This window comes from Lissotriton vulgaris, chromosome 8 (genome assembly GCF_964263255.1).
Source record: "Lissotriton vulgaris chromosome 8, aLisVul1.2, whole genome shotgun sequence".
In the NCBI taxonomy this organism is placed as follows: Eukaryota; Metazoa; Chordata; class Amphibia; order Caudata; family Salamandridae; genus Lissotriton; species Lissotriton vulgaris.
In genome coordinates this window covers 819,676,248-819,703,568 of record NC_141696.1, presented here as the reverse complement: position 1 = coordinate 819,703,568, position 27,321 = coordinate 819,676,248, and the positions used below count along the sequence as shown (strand labels likewise).

The following is a 27,321-nucleotide window of genomic DNA, read 5'->3' as shown; positions in this document are numbered from 1 at the left end:
TCTTGAAACCACACTTCTTAGGCCTTTACCGCAATATCTGAAATATTATTAATTACGCTCCGCTGTATTATAGAGCTTCTAAAGTTCATCTTGTTACTAAGTACACTCCGCTCTATCACAGAGCTCATTACATATTTATTTTGTCTAAGTGTTGTGTTCCTTACTTGTGACTCGCAACAGCTGCATAAAAGAGAAGTGTAGCAATTCCCCCATATCCCTCAGTGATTTTTTTTCTTCTGTCGGGACGCATTGGCCAGCAGCAGGTTTTGCATCAGACTACTTTAGATTGTCTCATGCCCAGCCGCTTGGTAGTGCCAATACCATAGTTCCCTGGTACGAGTAGCTAAAAGCGACATATTCATCAGAGAACTCTCCCCCCCCCTCCCCCCCCCCCCCCCGAGTTTTATAAAGAGTGAACTTAACCCGAAGGTATCATAGCGCTTTACGTGAGAACCAGTTGCGTTACAGATGGACACATTCATATTTTGTTAGTCATGGGGAGATTAAGTGATTTGCCCAGAATCACAGGATGTTGAGCCTCCCTGCCGAGACTCGAACCCAGTCCCCAGCGTCGAGGTCAATCTAGTTATTAGCACAGAGTCGACAGTTTTTATTTGTACTTCATGTTTCACTGTCTTTGCACTTGTGCATTGTGATCTCCCATGAAAACATACAAGGTTTTTTTTGTATTTACCTTTATTTGTGAATAAAACTTGTGCTCCCTCGAGTTTTATTAAGCTTGCGGCTGGCATTTCACTTATAATTTGCATAATTTATTGTGGAATGGACCAAACTGTGACCGGTAACTTCATAAAATCTTGTAGAATGAGTCCTCAAAGAACCACTGTGCCATATTTACCCAAGGTTCTTTGTGACATATTGGATTATTGTGTATTCAAAACGTTCCCAACGCAACCAATACCTGAAAGGGATGGCCTGAAGCAGCTTATTCTTCATGCTATTGTCAATAGGTACTGGCTAATTATTGCACTACTTAAAAAGTACTTCCCCTTACTGTCAAGGTTTAAAGGAACCCTAAAAAATGAACAAGCAGTACCCTCTGTAATAAACACCACTTACCTTTGAAAAACAAAGGGTGTTAAAATATTACAGTTGTGAGGTATTCAAATTCCTGTCCTTGTATCTGTCCAATAATGTATACACGGTTTTTGACTTAACATATGTGCAAATTACAACCAGTTCAAAATATTAATTTTATTTTTTATGTACAATAAAGTCCGGACTTTCAGCTTTAAATACATGCTATGTGTGAACATAAAAACAAGTTTCTGCGCCAAATAGGTCTAGCCCATTTAGAATCCATTTACACCTTGCACAACCTTTTCAAGAAAAGGCAAGAGGAACTTCTGTTGGGTTAAATAATGTCAAAGGATGCTTTCTTGATACCCTGTTGTGCTCCAACAAATGTGCTAAATAAGAAGCTCTACAGCCTGGCGGCCGCGCTCCATGTCCAAATCGGCATTCCTTCGGTATATCACAGTGCCTCACAAGAACCATGTTCTTTCTTTGTTGCAACTCGCCCAGCGAATCAGGCAAAATCATCAGGTCCATAGTCTGTATCCTTTTCTATTTCGCAAACTCCTCCTGTTCCTGATCTCCACACCAACATCATGGCGATTTAAGCCACAAAAGGTACATTTTCATTTGAACAAGTTGAAGGAACAGTCAAGCAATGCACAATTATTTTTTTTTCATTTAAAATCCCATTAATAGTTAGCTCTTTTGGAGAGGAACTAGAAAAAAGTTCAAAAGGTAAAAATCTCCCATCATTTCTGTGTTTGTATAGACCACACAGAAATTAATGTAGGATAATGAAATAAAAAAATAAAATTGCTCTAGTTCATTTCAATGTCTTATTTGTGTGTGAAGCCAATCAGTGAGAACTGAAACTGCCAATGCAGGCTACATGCTCTTCATGCCGGCTACTGCTGCCATCGCCATCTAAAGAAAATAAAAAGAACAATTAAATACTTCGGAAAAAAATGCAAACACAATTTTTAAGACCAATTCCCCACACAACACTATTTATTTGGACTATTGAGTAAATACCGTCAGCATCCTCCATATTCCCATTTAAGTGTGTTGGCTCATCTCATACCTTAGCAATGATAAATGGCTGGTGAGACTTGGACATATTGACAATGACCCAGACAGCACTCTACTTTGGCCCCATCATTGCTCAACAAGTACATTGATCAGCTGAGAGGTATGATGAAGGGGTTAGGTGTCTACATTCAACAATATGTGGCTGAAGATAAAATTTACACGATCATCACCTATGCCATATCCTTACTCGTAAACACTGCCTAATGAGCATTCCAAAATGTCCGGCATTCAACGTCCTCACGCTAAACCCAGAAAATAGTATATTGATCCTCATTTGCCTTTAACACATAAAAGTAAAAACAGATGTTTTTTCTCCCAGTGTAACTCAAGAAATTAAATCTTTTCTTCAGAAAAGGTTTATTTCGGGATGATATCCCAACAACATATACGAAAACACAATAATACACAAAACAAGTAGTGGGAGTAGCAACCACGTCCTACTTCTGGCCCAGGAACGCGCTCGATGGCCCCCTTGGCCAAGAGGGCCGAAACTTCCTCCTGCAGGAGCCGCAAGTGATCCCCCGATACGCGGTGGTGTTGCGGTGGCATGGCTTGAGGAGTCGTCTCGAAGGGGAGGGAGTAGCCCCTGCGGACGATCTGCAGCACCCACCTGTCCGAAGTGACAGTGCGCCAGTGAGAGTGGTGATGGCGAACCCTGCCCCCCACTGGCGTCACATGGGCCAAAAAGCACGGACTAGGAGGGTTTAGAGTAGGGGTGGGCGGCCAGCTACGCTCCGTGCACTGAGTGTGCGTAGTGCCGCCTACTCCGCATTTTGCGGAGCTGGCGTAGCCAGGCGGCACTACGCACGCTCCGCAGACGGAGCGTAGCTGGCCGCCACCCGCCTCCCTCCCGCCCTCCCTAAATACTTTCAAATAAAGGAATCAAAAAATTCAAAAAGCACTTACCTTGCCCGCCGCTGCCCGCCGCGTCCCCGGGGCTCGCTATCTTCCGTCTTCAGTCTTCTTTAGTAATGCGCATGCGCGGGCGGCCGCGCATGCGCATTTTCACGAGAAAATGCGCATGCGCGGCCGCCCGCGCATGCGCATTACTAAAGAAGACGGAAGACGGAAGATAGCGAGCCCCGGGGACGCGGCGGGCAGCGGCGGCAAGGTAAGTGCTTTTTAAATTATTTGATTCCTTTATTTGAAAGTATTTAGGGAGGGCGGGAGGGAGGCGGGTTGCGGTGTTTGCGGAGTGGGGCTACGCGGAGTGCGGAGGTGGGCGTAGTTTCTCGCCCACTTCGCGTAGCTCCGCGAAGCCCCACTCCGCCAACTCCGCCCAGGGTTAGTTTAGAGGCGGATGCTGCGGGGGAAGGTGTGGACTGACCTCGCCGTTGTCCCCGACCGCCTCCACGGCGGTTTCCACGGCCGCCGCCGCGCTGGATGTTAGTCTGCGGCGAGTGGCTGGCAGCACGTGTGGGGACGCCCCTTCCTTGGCCACGAAAGGAGCGAAAGGCACCAGTTTGCTGGCGCGGGGCCGAGAGGCCCAAGGACTTGGCTGTAGCCCTGGAGTCCTTAAAGCACTCAAGCGCATGGTCTGCCTTGTCGCCAAAAAGGCGACGGCCATCGAACGGCATGTCCATCAGAGTGTTCTGGACATCTGCCGAAAAATTGGCAGACCTCAGCAAGGCGGGGTGTCTTACCGCCACTGTCGTAGCCATCACTCTGCCCTGCGAGTCGGTGGTATCCAGCCCACACCGGATTGAATACTTGGCTGCATCTCGGCCCTCCACAAGGGCTTGGCCGAGTTTGGCCCGAACCTCCAACGTGCACTCTGGCAGCACTTCCGCCACCGTCTCCCACAGATAGTGGGTGTAGCGGCCCAAGAGGCATGCGGTGTTGGAAGACCGCAGTCCCAAGGGAGAATATCTTCTTTCCATAATTCTCATACCTCTTGGATTCACTGTCCGGCGGAGCAGTCGGGAATGCGGTCTGGGAATTAGAGGCCTGGATGACCAGACTCTCGGGGGTGGGGTGGGAGGACAGGAAACATGGGTGGCCCGAAGCCGGGCGGTGGCGTCTGGCCACGTTCCTATTTACGGGCGAACCCGTAGCGGGCCTGGACCAGGTGCCCAAAAGAACGTCGGTCAAGGCCTCATTAAAGGGCAGCAGAGGCTCGGCCGAGCAGGACTGCGGTTTAAGGACCTCTGTGAGGAGGTTAGTCCTCACAGCCGCGACGGGGAGCTCAAGGCCCAAGGCCTTGGCAGCCCTCGTCAACACCACACCCTAGGTTGCTCCCTCCTCCGAAGCCACGGTAGGAGGAGAGACAAAACCAGTGTCTGGAGAGGTGTCCAGGCCACTGGCCTCCCCAAGGTCTCCTGCCCAGTCCTCTTGAGACTGACACTCCCTGGTCAGAGGGTCTTCAGACCCCTCCCAATCCTCCTCCTCACCCATCTCCTGATACTCAGGGTTGTAATTTAATGGGGCCGGTTCGTAGAAGTGGGAATCTCCAAACGGCGTTGGATGCGGCGCCCAGCGGCGCCGCTCAGACGTCGGAACCGGAGCAAAGGAGGAATCGGGGACGCCGCCGGAGGTGACACCTGACAGACCGACGCCGGGGGGTCGTAAGGTCCACCGGTGACTATCCAGAGCCCGAGGAAGGTCCAGCGGTGTCCCGCGGCACAGGGCCCGAAGGCGCCGGCGGTGTTGGGACCGTGGGGCCCTGCGGCGCCAGGCCCGAGGGCGCCAGCGGCGTCTGGGCTGAAGCACCTGACGTCGTCGGCGCTGAGTCCCCCGACCCACTAGGGCCCCCAGACGGGTCCGCTGGGCCCGGAGGCGCCCGGAGCCCATTGGAGGAGAAAGGGACCTCATGGCCATGAGGAAGCGCTCAATGTCCTCCGGCATCGCGTCCTGCCCAGGGACCGGAGGGTGTGGGGCGGGACGAGACGCCTGCGACTCCGAAGGAGCCGCGTGGGCGGTGTCACCCGAACCCCCGGCCGCATCGCACGAGCGTCGGGGGAAGTCAGAAGAGCGATGATGCCTCTTCGACTTCTTGTGCTACTTACCCGACGACGACTTCGACCCGGAGGAGTGGTGCCGACTCCCGGAGCTGTGGTGTCTCCGTCCCCGCGACCTGTCCCTCAACCTCCCCTGGGACCGGGACCTCACGCGGCGCGGGGCCGACTGCCGGAGTTCGAGTCGCCTGCGGGACCGCTCCCGCCTGGCTTTCGAAGATAGGGCCCGGCAGTCGGAGCAGGCCTTGTCGTCGTGGTCGACGCCTAAACAGGTCAAACACAGGTGGTAGGGGTCCGTGACCGACATCGTGCGGTCGCACTCCTCACAGTGTTTAAATCCAGGCATCCCTACGGCACAGATCGGAGTCGTTAGACTTCGAAGAATGATAAAAAAATTATCAAAAAGTTAGTCAAAAATTGACTTGGGTAACTGCTCTTTCCAGATCTGCGCTGGCTGGCGCGGAAAAACCAAGAACTGACATCACGCAGAGGTGGCGTCTAAGTACTCCGACGACGTCATCACGGCGCCCACGACGACGCCTACCGACGCGCAAGGGTACTGCTACGCAAAAGTTTCCGGATCCAGTCTGACGCCTGGGGATATTCTAAGGTAAGGAATCTATCACTAACGTGTCTCTTTCAGATATAGGAAACACTCATTTGAAAATAGACAATTGTAAAAGCAATTAATTACACAAAATCCAAAAATCAAGCCCCAATGGTTTTCTCATTAACAAAACAATACAGAAGCCTACTTACAAAAAACAGGGAGATGTATCCGATCTAAGCACTCTTACTGGCAGACAAATACTGCTGGAAGCCTAAACTGAGGCACAGAGGGTGAATCTACTTACTTCTTGCTAAATAATATGACAAAAGAATAACATGCTCCATGTTTTCAGCAGCATGACTAATACATAAAGAACATATGCTGCTATCAACAGAGTAGACTTTCCACTTTGGCACCTTGCAAATCAAAACCATCCCCCAAAGAGAACATTTAAGAAAAGTGTTCTGGATTGATTAGGTTGCATGTCATTCATAAACTTCACAAACAAAGGAAAGGATCGGAGTTCTAAAAATGTTTTGCCGTTAAGCTCCCATTAGTTACACTATGGTAAGACAAATTAACTACATGACCCCCAGATAGATGTTTTTTATAAGGCCTTTGGAAGCCGTAGGCATAGAAACCGGATCCAACAATAATCTGCCTAATCCCTGTGCACCTATCCAGGATTCAACATGTCAGAGCCAGGGGAAGAGTAACCAGTGTATCAAGGCGCATTAGTTATATTAAACTGTCGCTGTAAGGGGCTAATGCAGCATAGTCAGGCCCAAAGCAATAAGGGTCTTAGAGGTGCAAGATGTTTACTTTAGCACAATGTCAACATACAGAGGTATCAAGGGGGCAACTTTGAGGTAAACTAAGGAGAGATCTGACAAAATCATTCTCTTACAGATAATGTCTTAGCGCTTTCAAAGCTCGATATTTCTGCTCCTTACAGGGCAGTAGTGTCCGCCTTGTATTTTTAGCACTGCGCAGCTCTGTGCTAGAGTCCGGCCCTACCCATCTCACTGTAAGGAATCCAGGATAACTTGCCAGCAGGTCTGATGCTTAAAAAGTCCAATCTTTCCACCCTTTCCAGATAGGTAGACCCTAAACTAATATTCCCCCTAAAAGACATATGAAGACTGATGGCCATATACTTGTTTTTTTAATAAATTAATTTCAAGCCATTAAAATGGCAAAATAGTTTAAATGTGGCCAACAGGTTCTCCAAACCCCTATGGGTTCCAGTTAATAACAAAGAATGTCTGTGAAAAGTAGGGCCGGAGACAGGAGAACCATTTAGTTTGGGAGAGTCATGCGTACAATCCAGCGAAGTCTCAATAACATCTTTAATGTAAAGAGAGAAGATGGTACGACCTACAGCACATGCTTGCCGAAACCTCTCAGGATAGGTATGCATTTCCTATGCTCCCCCTGCCTACCACCACTGGCCTTCTGTACAGATGCTAAATTCTCCACAAAAGCACAAATAGTGTACACAGAATTATTCTATTGATGGAGGTGCATAAACACTCACTTGCACCAATGAAAGTGGTTGCATTCAGTAGCCAGAGGTGTCTCTGGCTTTAATCAGTATGGCCATACCACCATCATTCTGTTCCTAAGAGATCTACACTGGAGGACTGCCTCACTTTCAAAGTCATTTTATTTATTTTATTTTAAAGTTTTATATAGCGCAAACAAGATCTTTGCAGATATCAGGCTCGACAGAACAGGCCAAATAGGTGGTGGAATCGCATGCATATACAGGGACAACCTCTCTGTTCAGAAAGTCAATTCCACATCCCTACCATCCCCAACATCCTGGGAATACATCTGCCTTGACATTATTAGTGAGGGCAAACCGATATGCTCTCTTCACAGCATCTACCACCCACCCAGGGACAACCTCACCTTTTCCCAACAAATCATGGATATGATCTCAACCAATTCCGGACGGCAGCTCACCCAAATATACCTTGGTGACTTCAACCTCCACTGGAATGACCGCAACGACGCGGTGGTTAATAGTCTTAAAAATTTCCTCGATGCCCTTAACCTCACCCAAATTTGCAACAGCCCGACACACGAGAAAGGTTCTACCCTAGACCTGATCATCTCCAAAGAGGACTCTATCCAACTCTAATCCATCCAACCCTGTGACTGGTCAGATCATCATATTATCACATTCTTTACCAATGAAAAAGTCAAAGTCAACCCGGCTCAACTCCCCAAGCCCAAAGTCTGGAAAAGAGACGCGAAAAAGCTCAACCCAGGCTCTTTGCCCCCTAACAGTTGCAATCTCCTACTCCCACCTACAGGCGCCACGGACGTCCAAACTCTGACTGACCACTATCTCAACGCTATGACCTCCATAATTAATGAGGCTACACCTATGCAGCTAAAAAGAGTCTCTACTAAAACCTCCAAACCATGGTACGACGGGAGTCTCAACGAGGATAGAAGAGACATGCGAATGGCAGAACGGACCTGGAGATCAGCTCCCTCCGCAATGCACCTAAAAGATCTGAAGAAAAAGAGAAACGCCTACTTCAGGAAAATAAAACGCTCAAAATTGGACTTCTTCAGCCTCCAACTCGACCAAGCAAAAAACCGCCCGAGAAAACTGTTTGAGCTAATCAAGTCACAATCCAAGGAGCAACCACAACCACTCAACACTGGGCGTGAGGCACCCTCCTGTGAAGACTTCGCTGCTTTCTTTACCCAAAAAACTGACAAAATAAAAAGCGATCTCCTCACTGACGCAAGCCTCTACTCCAAACCCCAATGCCTAGCACCCACTGAACCAAAAAACAATGCTACATGGTCAACCTTTGGCACATACTCGGAAGAAGAAATTGGCAAATTACTCAGCACCCTGAAACCATCCAATCACCTCACAGACCCCCTACCTGCCTGCGCAGTAAAAGACTTTACCCCTATGCTTCTCCCTCTCTGGACTAAAATCATCAACAGCTCTCTCCAACAAGGAAGCATACCTGACTCCCTCAAAATTGGTCAGGTCACACCTCTACTAAAGAAACCAACAGCCGACCCCTTTGATCTCAATAATTACCGTCCCATCACCAATATCCCCACTCTCGCCAAACTGCTGGAAAAATGCGCACAACTACAATTGACTAAACACATTGAGCAATTCGATCTCCTCAACCCTCACCAGTCAGGCTTCCGAGCCGGACACAGCACAGAAACTGCTATGACTCACATAATTGATGACGCACTTCAAATGCTAGACCAAAACGACACCTGCCTCCTCATCCTTCTTGACCTCTCCTCAGCATTCGACACCGTTAAACATGAGAATCTACTAGAACTACTAAACACAAGAATGGGCCTATCTGGAACTGTCCTCAAGTGGTTCACTTCCTTTCTTCACAACAGGTCGCAGAAATTCAAGAGCAACAACCGGATGTCCTCGCCAATACCTGTAACGCTAGGCGTCCCCCAAGGATCCTCTCTATCCCCAACTTTGTTCAACCTAGTCATGGAACCTCTCACCACCTTGCTACAAGCATCCAATGTACACTTCCACATGTACGCCGATGACACTCAACTTTACCTCAAATTACAATCACCCAATGACATCCTGCTCCTGAACTCAACAATCAGATACACCCAATCCTGGCTTGCCGACAATCACCTCAAACTCAATGCCCTGAAAACAGAGTTCCTTCTGATCTCACCCCCAGCGAAGATATCCACCACTCAACATTGGCTTAAAAACCTAACCGCACTCAATGTCCAACCCACCATCGTGGACTCAGCAAAATCTTTAGGCATAACACTCGACACCAATCTCAGCATGCAGCAACATATCAGCAAGGCAACAAAGGGAGCGAACTTCCAGATCAATACTCTGAGGAAACTTAAACCCTACCTTCCAGCCAAAGACTTCCAAACTGCAGTACAAGCACTAGTCATCCCACGAATTGAATACGGCAGCACCGCCCTCTGCGGACTCCCCCTAACTACAACCGCACCACTAAAAGCGTCTCTAAATGCTGCAGCGAGACTCATCACTGGGTCAAAAAAGCACTCCCACATTACCCCTGACTTGAAATCCCTGAATTGGCTGCCTTTTGAAGCCAGAATACATCTGAAAATCGCCTGCATGACACACAAGGCGGTACACCTAAACTCACCCGGCTACCTTGCTCAGAAACTGACAATCTCTGGGGGAATTAGAAACACGAGAGGCATGAACAATCTTCTGCTGAAACCTCGAAGATTCCGGAAGGAAAAAACATAAAAGCGCTCCTTCTCGGGAATGGCGCCTAGAATTTGGAACTCACTCCCTCCCGAAACCAGGCTTATATCCTCCACTACACTCTTTAAAAAAGAAGTAAAAGCTATCCTCATGGCTAAATACACTTGAACTACTTTCTCGAATCATATTAACACCCTGCACCGATCTGAACTACGTGTTTGACCCCTTTACTTATCTGTATGAGTTGTCTTATTATGGTCTTATTATTCATACTCTCTTATTATTCATATTATTGTCTTATTATTCATATTGTCTTATTATTCATATGATTGGCTTTGCACTCATTTATTTGTACTATTTGTACTGGGTGATATATTGATGTACTTGTCTGACTATGTTCCCTCATGTACCCTTCTATGTAAAGCGCTCTGATATCTTCAAAGATCTTGTTCGCGCTATATAAAACTTTAAAATAAATAAATAAATAAATACTGATCAAGTCACCTTGGAGGACCATCAGTGCTTACAATTCGTTTCCTGACTTGCTCACAATGACAGGTGGATGGGAAGGATTTGCCCTAAGTGAATGTTGTGTAGATGAAGTCATTTTTGGGACCAAGCTTAGATTGGCCAATATCCCCCGATTGGCTTCCAAATCAAAAAGCAAACATGCTTAACTCCCAAGGTAAATTTCCCAGGGCCATTACAAATCTGATTGATGAGAAGTCTACTTTGTGCCACTGAGTGAAGGTTGTATTTCATAATGCGTTCTACCAACTAACACAAGCAATAGAGTTATTGTTAACATGTGGGCTACTATGGATTAGGCCTATTATAGTTTACATCCGGAGTACAAAAATTCCCCTATCAAATTGTTCAAAAGTGCTGGTTGTGCCGTTGGCATTCTGAATGAAAAATTCAACTGGCTGTCAGGAGGCCACTTCATTTGCACCTCATTGACTTTAGAGTTCCATTTAAATGCCAGAGTCTAACACCAATGAAGACATAGAAACTGCTCCCAGGTGCCAACTGTTCCATGCTTCGCTACAAAAGCACTATGGTAATCTAGTATGGATTGTCCTTCACAGGTAGGTCATCTAGGTGAACAGTAGTTGACCAAGTTTTGGGTCCACACCTTAAAAATACATTTTCTTTTAAATGAGAACGTAACCTACATAAATACACAGTAGAGACAGTTTTATGTATCATACACTAAACAAGTATACCCACTCTCTCCTGGAAAGCCAAAATAAGGAAACCCGACTGAGCCCAAAACTTGTTGCTTTCCTCCATCTGCTATAAAAAAAAGTGAGTAATTCGTTTGAAAAGGGTATTGTTCTTGTCCTGAATTTATGTGAATGTGTTGTGTATATGGGCTTGTGAAGCAGCAAGGGAAACAAAGAGCAGTTGTCTTCTTTATCCCTGTATGCCTTGCAAAGCAACAACATTTAACTGTGCTAGAAGGCCATATACAAGCATCGCATATCCAGACATGAGATCCCATTACCTAGGTAAATAACATGCATTTAATATGTTATTTTACTCCGGATATCATTTGAAAAGATTAGGGAATATTTACCAAGTAAGGCTGTAGTCTCTCCAGCATCCTCCTTCGGGCTGTTGCAGTGCTCTACGGATTCCTCTGTAGACGAAGATGGCAAGTTGTTTACTTCGCTCCTGTTATCCTCTTGAGTGATGCTCAAACTGCCAGCTGACACGCTGCCAGCCATAGAATCAGGGACAGCAATGTCAAGTGTGTCTTCAGCATCCACCTTAAAAATGTTTAAGAAGGATTACATATACACCATCACTTATGCATAGTATTCTCAGGCTCTATGTGGGATGGTTAATACATACTCATCTTGGATTCGAATTTTACAGCCATATTTTTAACTAGGTGGTATGGTTGGATAGCTTACTATTACTAGAGACCTGCAACTGTTCTGTAGATTTTACATGATAGGGCTGGGCTAAATTGCGTAATTTCATCTTTCAGATTTTCATGAAATAACATGAAAATTTCAACAAATTACACCATGGTAATCAAATGTGGTTATCTGGTAGTTCACATAATTATTTTTCAACCAAACATGTATCTCATGTTAAACTTTTTGCAAAACAATGGTCGGAGACTGGTTCAAATAGAAAATATAACCTGGTCAGATATTTTCTACTCGATATAGTATCCACTGGTATCAAGCAAGACTAACAAGAGATATGCTCTCAGGTAATAAAAAAATGTAAAATCATGTAATAAGACCTTTTGAGAAATATAACATGAGATTTTTTAATTTTGCCAACGCAATAAAAATGCTCCCCACCTACTTAATAGTACTTTCCTCATGTTTCACGTGAATTTCCAGGTTTTTTTTTTTTTAATAACACGGTTTAGTAAAAGACCTTAAAAGACTACAACAACATCCCTCAACAAAAGTATTTTCAGTGATTTATTACATTTTTTGTATATTTTACTGATTAATAACGTTTTCAAAGAAATAAGCAGATTTCTTTGAATGTCATGATTCTAAATGCATCACTGAGAAAGAAAACACAATTTCAAGGTAAGCCTGAGGTAATGAAAATTTCTATTTTGAAAGCATCAGAGCTTAAGATCAAAAGCTCCTGAATACAAATACCAGCACGTGCTACCATTTTTACTTGTAAACCAGACAACCCACCATACTTCTATATAAAACATAATTTAAAGGCAAGACAAGGCATCATAAATACAAAAAAATAAAGACGAGAGGACAGGAGGGATATCATGACACACCTTACCATACGCTCACAGACACCACACAAAGCAAATGGTAGGAAAATTAAAAATACTCTGCTGTGGTAAATAAAACAAGTATTGGCAAAACAAATATGTCTGGCTTTAATGTGCTAAGATATATAAACAAAGACATTCACAAATACTGTTTACGTGTGTGGAATGGGCAAATGTAATTTATCACAATAAAGCCAGCCCTAATGACTTTGCTGCAAAAAGGAATGGTTTTCGGTATCAAATGTGTATAGGATATGAATATTTGAATGTGACAAACAGCATAATGAAATGAATGAATGGAAGCACTTGCAGGAAGGCTGAATGAGGACACCAAATAGCCATCAGCATGAAGTGCGAGAGTGATACTTCTATTAGAGCAGCAAAAGCCCAGGCTCTGTAAAATTTAAAGTACCAGTAACAACGGGTCACACAGTTGTGTTGTCAAATCGACCTTAAAAAATACAGGAACGATCAGCCATTTGAATCTCCAAGTGTGGCCTCTCAATGTTTCCAAACACAAGGTAAGAAGAAAAAGAAATATAGGGGGTCAGGGATCAGAGGACAAGTGAGAGGCTAAAAACCACCACCTCACTTACAGAAATGGCTGTTATTTGAAACTGGAAAGTAAGGAAAAATGAAACAAACAAACAGCCACATCACCAAGAATCAATGGTAATCGCATTTTCTTGAGAAGCTGGTCTGGTATACCGTGGCTCATCATCTCCTCAGCCACGTCATGCTCCAGCGTCTGCAGGGAATGGTCTGAGGGCTTACTGTGGGTTTTGGAGAACAGAGAGTACTTGCTGTACCTACCGAGTATGGCTTCCGGCTTTGCTCATGGGCATGAACGAACAGTTCAAGAATCGTGCCAGATGTGTGTTTTCTTTACTGTACTTAGCTCGGTTACAATATATTTAATAATACAAATAACATTTTATAAAAACTGCTAACATCAGCCGATCTTTAGCTTGGCCATAATACGATATTCATAAATTGCAGGCTCTACAGCTTAGGTTAGCATTGTTTATTGACATGAGAATAATGGAATTTCAAATCACAACGCTGACATAAGCTTCAATAGCTTCCATGTATTACTATCGATTGTGTGGAATGTACATTTATATGTAGTTGATAGTAAAAAATAGTTTTTTGCACAGTTTGCCCTAAAACAGCATGAATATTGCATAAGTGCTCAAGCTAAGGTAATTGTATTAAGGGAAAATATTCCTTTTGTTATTTCACATATATATAACAGTGTAAGCCTTGAACCACAATATAGCTTGTTAGCGTAGCAGCAGACTATTCCTACATAAAACAGATTTGTTTCCAACGTTGCTTGAATTATGAAGTAAAAACTTTTAGACAGCAAGGAACTTTAATCAATGCACATTTCCAAGGACTGATTTCCCAGTTGATAAAGACAACTGTATAAAGCTGAGCACCAACAAGACAGAAATTGTGACCTTCAGATCACTGTGGTACTCCATCTGGTCGCCAGCAGATACAGGACCGACACCCACACAAAGAACATCGGGATCATCATGAACAGCAAACTCAACATGACCGCCCAAGTCCATGCAGTCAGCGCCTCATGTTTCTATACCCCGAGATGCTGAGGAAGATTTTTAAATGGCTCCAAATCAGCACCAGGAGAACAGTCATGCAGGCCCTCTATGCCAGGATCAACACAAAACTCACCCGGAGGCTGCAGACTATTCAGAACTCAGTGGCCAGAATCACTCTTAAGCTCCCATGCTCCACTCACATCAGAGCATAATTGAAGGAGTTCCACTTGCTCCCCATTCATAAACAACCACAATTCAAACTCCTCACGCACACTTTCAAGGCACTACATAACGCTGACCCAGCATACCTCAACAATCACACCTGCTTTCACAAACCTTCCAGACAACTCAGCTCGTCCAGACACCTACTTCAACAAACCTTATGCATACAGAAAACAAGAACCAGTGCGTGAGCCTACTTCAAAAGTGTGGAACAAACCTGCCGATACACACAAGCGCCTCCTCCTCACTTCTGGAATTACCCAATATGCTGATGCCCTGGATTTTCGAGTAGTCACACTAAGCCCTAGGTGTGCCTACACTAATACCTGCTCAGTGCCACAATACCCTCCTGAGTGATAATTCACTCTACAAATCTGTGTAAGATAGCAAAAAGGAAATGGAAATAGAGCATGTAAATTGGGAGCAGTGAGTGCACACATCCAAACACAAGCACAGCTGTTTCACAACAGAGGAAATCACTTGTCTGAAGTATTTGATCTTAATGTGTAGTAAGACAAGTGACACTACTATTAGAACACTTGGGTGCTGTAGAACATAAAAAAAGCCCAAATGACGAAACACCTAGTCATGAAAACTACACAGACAGGCCGGATTCCAAGAATTTCCTATTATGTCATGCAGTAATGTGCCACATGATGCATGTTAAATGCGTCACAGCAAAGGAATACGCACTAACATCTTTCGGACTTCAAGCTTTTTTCTTTTTTTAAAGACCTGCAGGCAAAGCGAATACATTGCGTGATAGAAGAGAAGCTTTTCTATCACCTTTACCTCTTTTCATTGCACTTTGACAACCCACAAATCTCACAAATCATGTGGTTCTCTTTTTTTGCATGAGAAGGCTTTAATGCATCATACCTACCCAAAACCCAAGCGCTTTGATAACATCCAGTTTACACATTGGACAAGTTCTGTGCTCAAGCAGCCACGGGTCAATGCACACTCGATGGAATATATGCCTAGGAAGAATAAGTACAGTTCATTAAAATATTATAATCAAAAACTGGCCGCATTTAGTTCAATATTCAGCTCGTAATGTTAAACTCAACAGCAACAGACATGCAAACGATGGCTATTGTGCTGATACACCTGCAGGCAAAGAAGGCTGAGAGCCCAAGTCCTCTACAAAGATCACATTTGTTTATGATATGTAGGAGTGCTTGCACCTCTTTTGTATCATTCAACAGAAATAAATCTAGAATTAAACAAGACTTTTACATTTGTGAAGACACAAATTATGTTCAAATAAAAACTAAATATAAGAAGGAATGCTCTGCTTCACTGTTATGGCAGAACAGCAAGTTAAAGGACCTTGCAACAGAAGCTATGTAAAGCCTAGATCTCATGGGTCCCAAACGTCAGCGAAATGGCCCATCCATTCGGAGCTGTGAAAAGCAATATATACCACCAATGGACTGACGGGAACCCTTGACACCCCACCTATAGGCATAGAGCGCACAGGGGAATAGCGTAGCAGACCCTTCTCACGTTCCCTGCACGATTACCATTATAGATCAATGATAATCCCACACCAGATTATTTACCATTATCCTCCAGAGAGACGAGTTATAGCAATTATTGCAGCCATGGTTCTCACAATGTATTCTTTTTATTAAAGAAAGGAATTACTGCACAGGACTGTCGTGGGGGCGGGGAGGTGTTATGCCTCATTTAACACATGTAAAAGGCCCAAAATCCTGACTGTTATATCAGTGTCATAAATCATACGACATGTAATGTAATAACTACATCAAAGCAATAAAAACAGGTTAAAAATATATATACCAGCAGTGGCATAATGCAGCATGATGTCCCTGCAACATGTTATGAGGGGCCTCTGAGTCTCCCATTGCTCACAAATATTCACTGGCCTTGGGCTGAAAAAAGATCCAATGAAGGATTGCGAGCCCCCTAAAGGTAATTGGAAAATAGGGAGACTGTGGTTCCATCTCAAAGCAGGTCGAAATGTATTTCACAACTGAGGTGCATCCTAGGACAACACAGCCCAACAGAGTTGGGTGTGATACCCAAAGTCTAGCAAGGCCTGAAAACCCAAGGTGCCTTATGATGAAAAGGCTAATGTTTCAGATGATCAAAAAGAGGGCCATTAAACTTCTAAACTTTAAAAGTCAATAAGATTTAAATGCTCAAGAACAAATAAAATCAGTGCAAGTTGTGCAAAGTCGTTGGCTTTTCCATTTATCTGTAATAATTATACTCTTCACATCGTTCAAAATTGCTGGTCTGCAGTTGGCATACTGAATGAAGAAATTCAACTGGCTGTCAGGAGGACCCTTCATTTGCACCTCCTTGACTTTAGAGTTTCATTTAAATACCAGCGTCCAAAGTACAAATGGAGACATAGAATTCGCTCCCTAGTGCCAACTGCTCCATGCTCCCCTACAAGAGCACTAAGGTCATCTAGTAGGGATTGGCTTGTGTGCTTGAAGAAAGACGAGTTCATGATCAAAGTTACATCAATGGCATTTAGCTGGAGCTCCCTTATGATACTTGTTAAGCTTTACATTTAGTCAATTCTAGCATTCAAGACGACTTGACCGGAGGCGATGATTACATTTTTGGACCGGAGAAGATGGAACAAGATCTCCCAAAATTCCTCAGAGGGAAAAGGCTGCTGTAGCCATTTATGCCCCATGCCCAAACTGAGGTAAAAGGATGCCTCGCTAAGTCACAATTGGGGGTTGTACTTTACTGTTTGATAACGACTCACACTCCTGTTGTCCCAATACCAAGTGAGTTGCATAGTCTACAATTTTCAGTTCCACTTTGTCCATGCTTAACTTAAGTGAAACAGTCTATCTAGTCCATTGGCCGCTTTGGCCAAGCAAGGGTCAGAACTAAAAGGCCATCTCAGGCTCGCCATAGAATGAAACTGTTGAAAGTTTCATCAGCATGCCTGCCAATAACACTTCCCAGTGACGTAAATTATACAATTAATAAAAGGGTGAGTACACAGAGTCATGAGCTCTCGACAGGATACTACTGGACGCTGTGTCTCTGGATCAAGAAACTTGCAGAGAAAGCATCCTAATCAATGACTGAATAGTTTAAAATGGCAGTTTTCCACAAAGACACCAGAACTGTCATGGATACAGGTGGAATTGCTTCACAAGCTCTGCCTCATGTGTGTCTCAAATACTTCTCCCTACATTGAGACTATCAGCAAGAGAGAACATGGGCCACCACACAGCTGCTATCAACCAGTGGAGGGAACCGACCATGCCAAGCTAACGTAAACTGTGAACAAACTACAATTGAAATGCTAGCCTCAACACTGATGAGCCAATGTGCGACAACAGAAGCAACAATTAAGTGAGCAGAGAAAATCATGCCTTCAGCATCAGAATCAGATGCTTGTCTAACACTAGCAGTGTCAGCTTGTATTGTGTCCAAGCAGAAAGAATGCAGACCAGAACACCGCCTCACAGATCTGCAGAGATGCAAAGCGACGCCACTTACAGCCATGTACATCAATGCCACAGAAACATGAAGCATGCAATTAAGACAAACCCATGCTTCAATCTTGCTGTCGAGTTGTAATGTGTGGTTTTGTAAAAAGACAATACAAAAAATATTTTTAAAACAGTCTTCCGCACAAAACAGGCGAAAGGCCAAGCAGGTCCAACAAGAACATGGAAACATTCTTCAGAATCAGACAGTTTGAAAATTTGCCTCTGCAAAGACGATATACTCAATCCTCGCAAGAACAGACACACCATTACCGCAGCACATGACAGAGGGCACCCTAAAACCTAGACATACAATGATGGGGTTGGTAGCTTCCTCTACTCTGAGGCAGAATCATACAAGGAGGAGGTCAGGGGACAGTGTGGTTTACAGACTGTCATATCAATGTTTCTTTCAACCTGCACGCTACATTCACTGCCCCCTCCCCCATTCTTTCACTTGCCATAGAATAGAGGTTGTGTGAGATCCTCTCCTGGAAACAAGAGGGCGATTGTGAAATACGCATGGAAAACTGCTCAGCAGCGCCTTTTGAAAATTCATCAAGACTACTGCTAGGCTGTAGCCACAGGTAACAAGCATTTACAATGCAATGGTCTCGGCAGCATTAAAGGTAGAGCTATTGGCATTGCTCATTATTTTTTTGTTTTACATCATAAATAAATGGCATTGTCATTTACATTGCCAATAGCTTCATCGCTTTCATATGCGAGACCTATTGCATTAGCACCCACACACACAGTAAGTAGTAAAGTGAGAAGTTGATAGTGAGTAGGAGAGTTATTAGTAAAGAGTATTTGAGAGCGCATCAGAGCTGTGTGAATAATAACAGCTGTGAGCCCGTGCCTGAGGTGCATCATCAGAGCTGTGTGAATAATAACTGCGTCAGCCCGTGCCTGAGGTGCATCATGAGAGCTGTGTGAATAATAACTGCGTCAGCCCCATACCTGAGGTGCATCAGAGCTGTGTGAATAATAAGTGCGTCAGCCCCGTGCCTCTGGTGCATCATCAGAGCTGTGTGAATAATAACAGCTGTCAGCCCGTGCCCGAGGTGCATCATCAGAGCTGTGTGAATAATAACAGCTGTGAGCCCCTGCCTGAGGTGCATCATCAGAGCTGTGTGAGACTGCTGATGGGAAATTCATTCTGCAATATAAAATCAGTTGCACCACCAAAGATACACCTGCTTCACCATCAGACAATACCAGACAAAATCTTCACCCCATCTAGCATAAGTCGAGTTGCTGTAGAGGCGTCTTTAAATCAAATAGCAACAGGCAGACAATTGACGTATGCCATATACCAACCAGTACAAGACAAACTCCCAATAATACATGAACTACACTATTTGATCTCAGACAAGTAGCAATTGAAAAATCCTTAGCCAGACATGGTTCCAGTAACATGCCCTCTACACCAGCTGTTACCAAAACACCTCCAATGACAAATTGATTTACACCCTTCAATTGCCAGTTCCACTTAAACAACTTACCAACAGTTTATTGATGCAGCCAACTCACCTGATGAGCTTCTCGATGGTACTCTCTGCCTTTAATACATTCCCTCAGCTTTCTAACATCTGATGCACGCTGACCACTAACCCTCTGTGCTGTCTCCACGCATGTCCTTAGATCCAGGTGACGCGCCCTGTAGTGTGTGGTGGGATGGACCCCTCTCTCTCTCTCTCTCTCTCTCTCTCTCTCTCTCTCTCTCTCTCTCTCTCTCTTTCCCCCTGCGACCTTTTCTCCAGTCTCTTCCCCTATGCGGCTCCTGTCCACGGCTCTCGGATGTCCTTGTCTCAGTATCCCCTCAGTGTTGGCTGCGAGGTTGATGGAGATGTTATGACACCTGCCACAGGCGCTGCTTTCTCAGAACAAGGCTTTTCTTTGGTGTCTCAGTGGACACTGGATGGAGCATGAAGACAACAAGGATGTCAAGTCACGGGTTCCATGAGCTCTGAATAATTGTATGGCAGTATTTCTGCTTTAAAGGCAGTGCATCTGTGGGACTATCAGTTTTTTCTAGGATGTTTACACAACCTTCAATGCCATCCCGAATGGAATTTCTTTGGAAATAAAGGCTTATTTGCTGTGTTTTCAATACCTTGCACGATGGTACAGTGTGTCCCCTTGATCTGCAGGACAGTTAGCTCCCGGCAGTACCGCATAAGAGGCAAGCATGTGCATGGAATTGCTCGTGCAAGGGTCCTCTGGCAGATATAAAGAGCAATAATTAGACTAGAAGTGACTCATCTTACAAGCTCTAGTGTTTTCTGTTATCGCTTTAATAGCTTGGATTTCAAAACTAGTAAATCTCTTTTAAAGGGAAATATGTTAATACTAAACAGTTATTTCTGTTTGGTTGAGGGTGTCAGAGATTTGACGAATTAATCCAAGAGCACAGTGTGTCAGTGAAGAGCTGGGACTTTACGCTCTTTATTTGAAACCAATGGTACAAAGCACCATAACAATCCTTTGGCATTTAAAAGAAAACAATGCTCATAGCCTATTTTGGTGTCCCTTTTGGAGATTTCCGGCTCACGCCCACGACCGTTTCACTCTTAATTGCACGTGAGCCAAGTGTCCTCCAGGGCTGAAACTTGATAGGCTGAAAAAATGGACTGCCTACACTGAATTGCCAAACGCGACCGCGTTTCGGTTGTTTACAATTCCACGAAGAAAGGCAAGTTCTCGGCAGAAGCCCTTTATGGAGAACGAGAGCAGGTGTTTAAATAAAGCGGCAAAACAACCAATTAATCTTGATTTATTTTGTCTCTTATTTTTGATAATTTTGCCCTAGAGACTCGCCGGTGAGACAGCCACTGGCTCCAAGCGATGGACAGCAGGGACACACAAGCCACCTTCTGCTGATACTCTGGCGGGCGCCGCTCAGCTCCCGGACTCTTAAAGGCGCAGCACCCTGCCAAAGAGAAGGGGCGGAGCGAGTGAGTAAAGACAGCACAGCGCTTCATGCACAGCATGGGCGCTATAGAGAAATTAGACCGATGAACACGCATTTCACAAAAAGATTATATCTACTCTACCATCGCACCGCTTGAAACTGCAGCTCATTGAGATTTAATCGTGGACGGGCGTATTTTCAAATACTGGGTGAGATAAATACACAATTCTTTTCATACGCTTAATGTGTTCACAAATAGACGTCACGGAGCCATCTGAATGTATAATTACCTTGAATATTCAGTACGATAATTAAGGTACCATTAAATAATTCATGGAGAAGCCACGCATGAATTCCCCTACAATTTCAACAAGACACGGACAGCGGGCAGGACACGACAGCGGCCGGGAGGAAGCAAAGCCTGCCTATCGGCGCCGCACCACGGAGTCTGCAGCCAGCCTGTTTATCAGCGCCGTGCGCCCCTCTGCAGACTCCCCCTGCAGTCCAGAAAGGCGCGCGACGCGATCCGGTCTGGCATGCAATTCTGTGGAGAAAAGACCTGGCCGCGCGCACAACATTATCCTATGGGGAAACGCTGCGCGCGGACAGGTCTTGTCTCACTTCGGCGTTCTCAGACTGCTGAGACGCCGACTATAGTTCTCTGGCGAGAACGCGCTTTCAGCGCGTTACTAGCTGAGACCTAAAAATGAATACTCCCTGATAAACCATATTTTCTTCCTTGCCCTCGTAGCCATTTTCAGTAGATGTTTCACAGGTCCTTGTCAAAAATATTTTAGAAGATAGGAACACATACCAAACTTAATTTGAAAAAAAGATTTGTTGTATAAAGCTAAACTTCACTTTCCTGTAGCCAATGGGATACTGAATGTGAAGTACTTGCAAAGCTGGTTGTACATCTTCACAAGCAACTCATTGGAATATTCGGATAGCTAAGCCTGCTTTGGCAAGAGACAAAGTCACGGTTTGTAAAATGTTGCTGGCGACATCCTAATACCGAAGGTAGGAACTAGGCGCCATCCGATCCCTGTTGCTTTCAATATGATAACTCTGATACCGTAGTCAAACTCCTTTCCTTCTCGGTTGTCCAGTAATTTTAGGACTAATCAAACTGTGATTAGTTCAAGGTTTACAGCATCAGGAAGCAATGTTCACATGGCAAACATGTTGCTTTGTAAACCAGTGTGGTTTTTAGCTCTTGCCTGTGTGAGCATGCGATAACGCACAAGCTCTTGCTTGTGAGACTTTTGTGTTGAGTAATGAACTTGGGGCCCACCCACGGCTTACCATTCATTGGCATCACTGCCACTCTTCTTTGCCGACTTCTAATTGGGCAGTGTTAGCCAGGTGTCACTTCACTTCCTTTTCTTGCTGTGGTGCATGGATTAAGTACAGATGAATTTAGTTTTATTAGTGTCCTTACGCTATCCGTCCACTGCTTGTGCTGTCATTCAGGTACTATTTGTTTTATCCAACCCACCCTCTGAGTTTTGCCATCATCCCTCCCTACCACCCTCTGTGTGATTTGTTTTTCCTCTCCCTCCCACACTCCATCCGTTTTGCTTTTATCACTCCCTCACTGTCCGTTTTGCCTTTATCCATTCCTCCTTCTCCCCGCACCTGCCTGCCTTCATTTCCCCTGTCCAAGTTTCGTCTCCCCCCCCTACAGAACAGGAAGAAACGTGCTTGGATGTGGTCTGCGCAGGTCGCTTCATAGCACATTGTGTTTTTTAATGTCCTGATGTTCACCAACCACCTGCCCTCTGGTTTACCACCCCCAACTCATTGCCAAACCCGATAGCTTGCCCATAGGCGAGACTTTTGCCAATGCTTGTGGGCTTGGTCTTTGCTCTCTCAGTTTCTTTAGTGTACAGCGTAAATATTTGGGCAAAACTTCTGGGTAGGGACTCTGCAGAATACCAGTTCAGAGTTTTGCCAAACTGCACTCTAACTAAACCGAGATTGGATGGAATTCTGTGAGAATTTTGCCTAGAAGGGAATCTATCTTCAGGAAGGATGCAACTTTTTCTAAAGGCTAATCTTGCGACTGTCTACTGCATGTACTTTACTTTTTGTACTTTGTTTGACAAAGACTCTGTTGGCTATTTCTGCAATAAATGAATAACTGTCTGCCACCTGTCTCTCCCCCAGACTGTTTTCTAATCCACATTAGAGATGAAAGGGAACCTACGTAAGGTCAGTGCAAGAGTAGGCTGTTATCAGCATTTCCCCAGGCATTACAAATCTGGTCACTGGCTGTATTTCAATGCCGATAACACAAATCCAACAATTGACTAGTACAGGGCATTCTGCCATCTACCAGCATGAGTAAGTTCCTGTTACACCACATCTTGTGCGAGGGGATGTTTCGAGTTGCTGCCTTATTGCTCTGTACACACACAGACATGGCGTTGCATACGTTTTTCATGTAAGACAAAATGGATTGCTGTAACAAATGTCTTTCCTATAGAGCTGCAGGTTTATTTTTTGCCTGTAAAAGGTGGTGCTGTGTTTATCGTTATTCCTCTCTTTCTGCATTAAAAGATAGTGCTCTGCATCCCAGGTGGCTAGCCTTGTGCCATAGGACAAAGAACCGCTGTACAAGGCAACAAACAGTATATTGCAGAAAGTGCATACCGGACGCTTTCTAAACCAGCACAGCACCAACAGCTGCACGCGCATGCAAACTGCACATTGACCTGGTTAGAAACCCAAACACCCCTTCTGGAGCTACACATTCCTGGATAGGTCTCGGCCTACAGTAAATTTGGTGCTTTTGGGAAAAGTCTGACAAACCAACCTGAACGGCTTAAAAGCCAAACTCGGTTCACAGCTAGCACGGATTCTTTTTCACATTTCTTAAGGCTAGCAGTTAGTTACTCTAATTACATAAAACGTTTAACACCTTTTTACTGTAATATGTACCACAAAAAAATGCTACCTATACGTGTCCACCATAGGCTTTCATAAAAATAAAAATGAAAAAACACATTCACTATTGTGGCCATTTTACTAGTGGTCTCCTATAGTTGTGCCATACATTGTATTACTTGTGAAGAAGACAAAAAGGAATTAACCATGCACTCAAATCCTAGTTAGCTACAATGTTACTATGTCAACACTTAAAAAAGCAGAAAGGAAATAAATCACCAATAAAGTCGGCACTCGAAGTGCAGGAAAAATAAACAGCCAGAACTTTAGCTATATTATATAAAAGAATAAATTAAATTAAAAGTTCACTTCACCCCTGCATGGCCATTGCAGAGAAGTATTATTTTGGTGGATAAGAACAATGTGCACAGGTCTTGTGCAGTCACTCAAAACGAAGGGAGCCAATGGGTAAAGTAGGCTGACCCATGGCTTTTTGCGATATGCGGTGGTGGATGGAAGCAAAACGTGAATGACAATTTAACGGGCCAATAGATAAAGCGTGCTGACAAACACTCTCCTTGTATGCAACTCATGTATGGATTTCGTGGAAAAACAATAAGGTGAAACAGCTTAAAGCGTCTCAAAGGCCAGACCTAATAATAACATGGGAACTGGAAGCAGCACAGAAAGGACGGACGTAAACACGAACTTGTTGGTTATACTTGGGTTCCAAAACATTTTACATCTTTTAAGGCGCGATCTTTTGAAGGTTCCACAAATATTATTTCACGAAAGTTTGTTCTCAAACATGTTATTGCTTTAAACCCAAGTTCCCCACCACACTTTTGCAGATAGTTTGTCGTGGTGCTTTACCGGAAACAGAACATCGAATGTGGAGTTCAATTAAATCCACTACAAGGTGATATATTTTATTAGCAAGGAGTCTCTACTAGCAACAGAAACAGTCGGTACGAAGAGGATTAAACCATTTTTACAAAGACCTGCACCCTGATGGAGACGAGCCTCACAGTACAACTGCTACAGATTTAAAGATACTGTCGCGGTTTTCCTCTCCTGTAGTTCGGTTTTACAATAAAACAGCAACACGATTTATCAATTTATTTGAACCCTTATCTGCAGTGCTGCAAGCAACAGTCAGTCTACATTCCTCTTTCGGGCTGGTCCTTTCTTGTTGGCACAGAGCAGGTCGCCTCCTCCTTATCTGTGCTTATGTTGTGCGCCTTCATTTTCCCCGAGGCTCTTTGGCAATTTACAAAACATGCTTTACAAAACAATTTTTGTTTATACCAACAGTGGTTTTCTGAATGGGTCTTTTCTTTTAAGATGCGTCAAACGTTTGTGGTGCGGGGCAAACAAACACCTCTGCAAAACCTCCCAAAAAAGTCGAGCACAACAATAAACCTGCGGGTTACCTTCAAAGACACATACTTTTAGAGGCTACCAAAAACAGCCTGCCTGTTTTGAGGACAAACTAGTATACTATCATGGCATTCTAACACATCTAAAAAAACTTGGACCTTTATTTTTTTAACACATCATTTTCGCCCGTCTTTCTGGTAGAGAAGAGTCTGGGTCCCAGGGTAGGGAACAGGGTTAAAAACTGCAACTACCTTGCTACCGGTTCGTGGTCTCACTACCGCATACACGGTACCAATAGATAAATTAGCCCCAGAAGACTTAGGACTGGTCTTCCAATATAAACTCCTCAGAAGATACAGAGTTTGGTTGCAAAGATGCCTCCTGGGGGCCCAGTTTTATGATAAGCACCACAGCCCGATGTCTGGTGCTAGGGTCTCTGGAAATATTTAGACCAGGCTGGGTGTTCGGCCTTAGAGGCATCTCGCGGTGTTGTACCCGCAGAACCAACCACCCAGAGAACAAAGGATAACCAGGGGTGGTGTAAAGAGGTCTACTCTTATTGTACTTTTGAGTAATCACTGCTTCGTATCTCCCAAAGAGTGCTGATTCCATTGAATTCTATTCACTGACACCACTGGCAGAGCAGAGTCTTGGCGGAAAAGAATTTGCATGTATAAGTGCATTGAGTGGTTAGACGGCAGGTACTCAGATTACTACAACCAACACTTTGGTTAAAAGCAGTAAATGTGCATTGGCACACGAAGGCTTAGAGTGACTCCTCAACAGCATAGAAGGAAGCCTTGAAATTCAAGAGAGCAATAGGAGTAAGAAACTGCGATTGGAAAAAATGCATGGGCCTTGGGCCATGCCAGTTTGTGTCTGAAATCCCTGGGCACAAGAAAGTAGTAAAGCTAAAAGAAGACCGCAAAGGAGAAAATGGGGTCCAAGGAGGGGGGACAATGCATACAGTGGACTTCTACATTTCTTCTGCCTGGTGACGAAAGAGAAAGTGCTCTGGCGCTCTCCCCTACAAGGACAATACATTAGAAATGGGTGGCGAGGGGGTGTCCAGGCTTGCAAGAATAGAAGCAACATAATGTAAGGGGTGACATTCCAAAGCAAATACCTTAAGCACTGAGATACCTCATTCCTTGAGTAAACATTTCCTGCTGCCCTGGTAGAAGACTCTACTAATGCAACTTGTGCAGAAATGAAGCCGAATTTATTTTCAAATGATAGATAAGTGGACCATGCTGTCCCCCCACGTGGAAAGTCTCTGCCAGGTCACATAGCCTTCTCATTAATACACTATTACCTGCTTGTTCACGTTACTTGGCATTCACATCAGATACAGTCATATTACCCCTAGACTGAAAATTCACACTGAGGTTGCACTTTGTTTATATTTTGCTTTTCGGTCAGATTAATATTTATCTTGCACATTTGTTCTTTCTCATATAACTAGGTTCTATAGTGAAATTTCCTAGAATATGGAAACAATTACATAAAAACACAAAATAAAACAAAACCGGTGACAAGTGTTGAAGGACATACAGTGTGTGCATATTGGCTATGCAATATTGTTTTAAAATAATCCTGCCTGTCGAGTCTTTTTAAATTTTATTTTTTAAGTTCTATCTTGGATGTATCGTCATCTATCTGATTTTGTGGAGTCTTCTTTTAATGTCCCTTCGGTCCCAGGTATTTTTTTCAATGAGACTCTACAGCACGGATTGACCTACCCTTTATGCTAGTTTCAACAAGTATGGACAAAGTGAAACAAGTTTCACCTTTTGGCTTTGCCAAGGCATGACCTGTTGACTGGTTTTCTATTGGCTGGTGTTCAGCGTTGGCAAAAAGTTAAATAACAAAAAAAGAAGAAAAGTGTAATGTGTATACTTTTGCATGAGTCATAGTACTACGGCAGCCGCAACCTGGTGACAGATACAAATGGGTCACACGTAGGCACGCATCCCTCAAGATGGGGCACCTATTTCGCGTGTACATTTTTTTAAAAATAACTTCGCCCTCACTATGGCTCTAATGCCTGCAAGTGTAGGAGAAAGGAGGTCCATTCAGCAGAATGTGCCTAGGCAACATAAAACTCAGCTGGTCAGATAGCAAGGAGCTACAGATCAGGCCAGTTGCAGGTGACCTACTGATTGTTAAGATCCCCTCTTCCACGAGCCCTAATGGAATTACCAGTTGACCGGTGTGTGGGTAGCACC

General features: G+C 44.3%; 1 protein-coding gene across 2 annotated transcripts in view; it reads right to left on the bottom strand.

Annotated features, from left to right (window-relative positions):
* Nucleotides 1–1,200: 1,200 nt before the first annotated feature.
* The window catches only part of RNF149 (ring finger protein 149), a 120,204-nt gene continuing 94,083 nt past the window's right edge, over nt 1,201–27,321 (bottom strand). The window contains exons 5-7 of one of the 2 annotated variants that reach the window (XM_086934712.1): nt 15,300–15,396; nt 11,439–11,631; nt 1,201–1,962 (exon numbers count right to left, since the gene is read on the bottom strand). In XM_086934712.1, coding sequence (XP_086790838.1) covers nt 1,895–1,962; nt 11,439–11,631; nt 15,300–15,396 — 358 coding nt within the window. In that variant the 3' untranslated portion in view covers nt 1,201–1,894. The remainder of the gene's footprint in view (nt 1,963–11,438; nt 11,632–15,299; nt 15,397–27,321) is intronic. The other variant, XM_086934713.1, reaches the window with a different exon arrangement.